Raw genomic sequence first — 4,950 nt, 5'->3', positions numbered from 1 at the left:
AAATGTGCATTATAATTATTTCTTTGGTTTAACTATGGAAGATAGAATATCATGACTCTACAAGCTCATTATTAGTTACTAAGCAAGATGCAATATGTGAATTGTAAGCACAGCATCACCTTCTCTAGCTTAACTATGAAAGATAGAATCTTTATTAGAGGCCCATATAAATTCTTGAGCAAGGTGCATGAATATGCCTGTATGCCGGTAGTGAATCCTTTAGCTTGCCTTATTCTTGCAACATTGATGGATGGGACTACAGAGAACTATCGTTACTTCTTTAGTCTAATTATATGGGTTACATGACATGTACCTGGCCATGATGATTCCGCTGCTCAATGTTGTCCGAGAGGGGGTCTTCTCTCTGGGGTGATCCTGTGACCAGATGATCTCCTTGCTCTACCAAATCAGCTACAATGTCCAATATGGATGAGGTGCTACCATAGACTGACTGAGAAAGTATCACCACAATGCTCACGCATCTTAACAGACAATCATGGCGGCCTCTCATGCTTAAAATAAGGCAGACGATCCGAAGCAGAATCCCTGAAAGATGCTTGCAATAGTAATTATTGCTTGATCACGAAAGAATGAAGAGGGAAAAGGTAATGGCGGGTGATTAGGCGTCAATTACTAAAATCTTGGACGAATTGCAAGAATAACTGCTAGATCAGGAGAGAGTGGAGAGATGGAGATAAGTAAGTGGATTAAGGGGTGATTAGGCGTCAGTTATTGAAAGCTTGGCCCGATTAGAGTGAGACTAGATCATATGATCAGAGAGTTTTCTCAATTTGGCTACTGCAGGAGGAGATTAATGGCAGATTAAGCCTCAGATAATCAAACGAGTTTAGCTAATTGATGCTGGAATCTGAGCGAGGTTCAATGGTATATTGATCAAAGAGTTATAAATCCCTCAATTCGGCTACTGCACGAGGGGATTCATGGCTGATTAGGGTTGATTAATCAATCAAGCTTGGCTAATCTCCCAATCCGAATGAGGTTCGATTATGTAATCAATGAAATCTGTCAAATTGGGCTACTGCGGGAGGAGATTAGTGCCCCAGGAAGCGTCAATTAATCAATCAAGATGGGCTAATTACAGAGTCCGAATGAGATTATGTTATACGATCAAAGAATTCTCTCAATTTGGGCTAGTGCAGGAGGAGATGAAGCTGCATCAAAGTCTGGCTACTCGAAGGAGAGGCTAATGGCGGAATATAAGTGCAGAATGATGCATCAGCTTATATGATGCAGAAAGAATCATGCATTCTCAAGCATCTAATCAGAGAATGCTCTCGATTGTTGGGCTGTCAGAATCAAGAAAAGAAAGAATGATCTATCAGGTAATTCTCTGTGTCAGGCCATGGCTACTCGAAGGAGAGGTTAATGGCGGAATATAATTGCAGAATGATGCATCAGCTTATATGATGCAGAAAGAATCATGCATTCTCAAGCATCTAATCAGAGAATGCTCTCGATTGTTGGGCTGTCAGAATCAAGAAAAGAAAGAATGATCTATCAGGTAATTCTCTGTGCCAGGCCAGCGTGATCGAATAGAAAAACAAAGAAGAAGAAGAAAAACAGGATGGAAGACAGCCAAGTTACGACTTTAATAAAGAATTTCATGTCTCTTTTTTCAATATACAAAGTGGGTTTTCAAAACCATCCTGGTTTTGAAAACCGATTATCAAAACCATCTGGATGCAAAGGGCTTTGTTTGTCACAACTCTTGACTTTTGGCAATTGTTTGTTTCCCCCCCACCTACTTTCTTTTGTTTCATATGATAAAGCATGTCTACTTGCAGGCTCTAGGAACTGTAAATGTTAATTGATTCTATATAAGCATGGGTGGCTTGTATTAAGATGGTGGATGCCAAGGTCTTGACTCAATCAAGAAGACCAACATTTCATGTGATAAAAAGAAACCATGGGACCTGTACAAATACTAGGGCTGAGATTAAGATGATGAAGACAAGAAAAAGTCATGCAGCCACAGTTTTCATTAATCTTTATAAGCTTCAAAGTTTGCATTTGTAAGGTGATTGTGCAATAAGTAAAGAGATATTCATAAGTAAATGACACAATCATAGATGTGGAAGCATGAGAAACTTACCCATTTTGAGAAAATTGATCAATGCCACATCTCAACTTTTTGTTATATGTGGGAATTTGCTTAAAACACTCCCATGAGCACCCTCCTCATGGTCCAGATCATGGAATATGACATTTGCTCTTTGGGTTTAGAATCATATGACATGCCTTTGACATTCTAAAGCATTAAGTAACTCAAGGTCTCACCTAGCTAATTATACTTTGACACCATCTCCCCATACTTCTATGATACACTTGTCCCCCTCACATCCTGCTCTAACTTAGTCTCTTTCTGTGATAATCTGCATAAACTAGAAAAAAGCATCAAAGCTTAAATATGGGGCCAATAGAGCTAGGTTGGTCCACCAAGTTGGTAGTTTCTACGGCTTTTTCACCCCATCTCTTATGCATGGTCATTCTCTATTTTCACATAATATCTTGCAATGCATAAAAGCATCATATCAAGAAGTTTAATGGTAAAGTCACAAATCCATCAATATCTTAAGGACCATACAAAATTGTTTTTTCAATGGTCACATGCCCATTGAAAAGGTAAGAAATAAAGTTTACTATTAGTAACAGTAAGTTTCATGGCATCTTTATTGCATTTTGTTCTTTCTTGCATTTTGCATTTGCAAGTTTCTCTTGTTTCTAGCATTTAACATCTAGATTTTCATGTTCATTTTATGCATTTTTTGTAGAAATCTAGCATCCTTTCTAGATTTCCCCCTCTCATTTTGCAATAATGCCACTCAATATATGGAGTGCAAGTACATTAGTCAAAGCAACACATGCCATTCAATATATAAAATAGTGCAAGTACATTAGTCAAAGCAACACATGCCATTCAATATATAAAATAGTGCAAGCACATTAGTCAAAGCAACACATGAGCACATTCTTTGATATTTCAAAAATTGATATATATCGTTTCTTTATTGCAAATGAAAGTTGCTACCTTCTTTTTAGAAAGTAAAAAACAAAAACTTAATCCCTAAAATTTTTGTTCAAAGTGGGTGAAGGATATCTACTTTAAAGCTAAAGGCCCTATCTACTCAAGGCTCAATGGCATATCCACTCACACAGGTCAAGGGTCTACATACATGGAAATCTTCTTTTCATTCTATGTATGACTTTACTAAAGTAAAAGCAAAATGTTTTCTGTATGCGTCATTCAAATATAATCACATACATGAATTCACTAATGTATTTAGGAAAAAAATAATTATTGAAAGCTAAAACAAACCTTTCATTTTAAGTAGGATATTTGATAGTAGCATAATGTGGATCCAATGGCTAGCATCATCACTTGTCCAACTCCCCATCATGAAAAATTTGGAAAAAGTGTGCGTAAAGAGATTTTGTTACCCAACCACAAACATGGTTCGACCAAAAATGTTGTACGAAAAGAATATAAAGCAACTAGCATCAAATTTCTTTCACATTTCTTTTTAGCAATGCCTAAGAGAAAGCCTTACCACTTGGTATAAGGGTTGTCTAATTTATGTTAAGCTATCCTTCCTTGTATTATAAAATGAGAATATGGTCACAATGTTCTTGGTTCAATATATAAAGCATTTAGTATAGAGTAATGATGATTTTATTCACCTATCAATTTTTAAAAGCTCTTTGATAATATGAAAGTTGGCCTAGTTGGGTGAAGCACATTTGTGCAAGGAATGCTAGGTTACTTCTCGGCAACTTTTTGCAAAGTTGCTGCGAAGTAGCATTGCAAGGGAAGTGAAGTCATATTATTTATATTCTCTCTTTCCCCACCTCCCCACTCCTCCTCCTCCTCCTCCTCCTCCTCCTCCTCCTCCTCCTCTCTCTCTCTCTCTCTCTCTCTCTCTCTCTCTCTCTCTCTACCTTTACAAATTATGAATGATAGCAAGAAAATAGAATTCAATTTATTCCCCTCCTCTTATTCAGAAAAATTAAATGAAGGAAAATATAATCTCTATGTATGTGTGTTTGAGTGTGTTTTTCCCCTCCTCCTCCCTCTCCTCCTTGTCTTCCCTCTTTGTTTTCCCACTACTCCTCCTCTAGCCTCTCTCTCTCTGTTTCTCCTCCCTCTCCTCTCTCTCTCTCCTATTCTTCTCTCTCAATTTCCCCTCGAGTCTCTCTCTCTCTCTCTCTCTCTCTCTCTCTCTCTCTCTCCCCCTCTCTCTCTCTCCTTTTTTCTTCTTCCCTTTCTTTCTCTCCCCCTAGCTTCAGCATAGAGAGAGAGAGAAGAGAGAAACCTAGGGCTTGGGGTAGATCCATCGGCTTGTGTAGGAGTTTTTTGAACATTCTAGGTATATATGAACTTGGCCCCTTGTCCATTCTTGCATTCCCCCTCCTACTCCTCCTCCTCCTCTCTTTTTTTCTCACTCACTCACTCATAGCACGCATGCACACACACACACACACACACACTCTCTCTCTCTCTCTCTCTCTCTCTCTCTCTCTCTTTCTCCTCGTGTCCCTATTATTATTACTGTTGTTGTTGTTGTTGTTGTTGTTGTTGTTATTATTATTATTCTTCTTCTTCTTATCTTCCCCTCTACTTGTAGTCGATACCAACTATATATATATATATATATATATATATATATATATATATATATCTGTGTGTGTGTGTGTCTTGGCCCCTCCCAAGGCAATCAACTCAACAAGTATAGCAATTCAGCTCAATAGGTCTTTTAATTAGAGTATTTGGAGCAAGAGATCATGTTCTAATAAATGTCTTGTGTCTCTACTCTAGATAAAATCTTGTCATATTGGCATACCTTGCCCTGATTAATCTATCTCTTTGAAGTTATACGAAGCCTTCTTTCCCTCTTTGATTGCAAATGCATGGCAAAAAATTGGTAGTTTGTT

The 4,950-nt window shown here is 37.8% G+C and overlaps 1 protein-coding gene across 1 annotated transcript in view; it reads right to left on the bottom strand.

Moving 5' to 3' along the window:
- The window catches only part of LOC148019038 (uncharacterized), a 5,202-nt gene extending 3,616 nt beyond the window's left edge, over positions 1-1,586 (bottom strand). Inside the window, exon 1 of the mRNA XM_087701592.1 lies at positions 314-1,586. Within this exon, the coding sequence (XP_087557718.1) occupies positions 314-511 (198 nt within the window). The 5' untranslated portion in view covers positions 512-1,586. The remainder of the gene's footprint in view (positions 1-313) is intronic.
- Positions 1,587-4,950: the final 3,364 nt, after the last annotated feature.

Source organism: Lygodium microphyllum, chromosome 20, assembly GCF_053477565.2.
Source record: "Lygodium microphyllum isolate KBCC chromosome 20, Lygodium_microphyllum_v1.1.10, whole genome shotgun sequence".
NCBI classification, from domain to species: Eukaryota; Viridiplantae; Streptophyta; class Polypodiopsida; order Schizaeales; family Lygodiaceae; genus Lygodium; species Lygodium microphyllum.
Note: the sequence above shows the minus strand (reverse complement) of the source record. Positions and strands in the feature narration are given on the sequence as shown.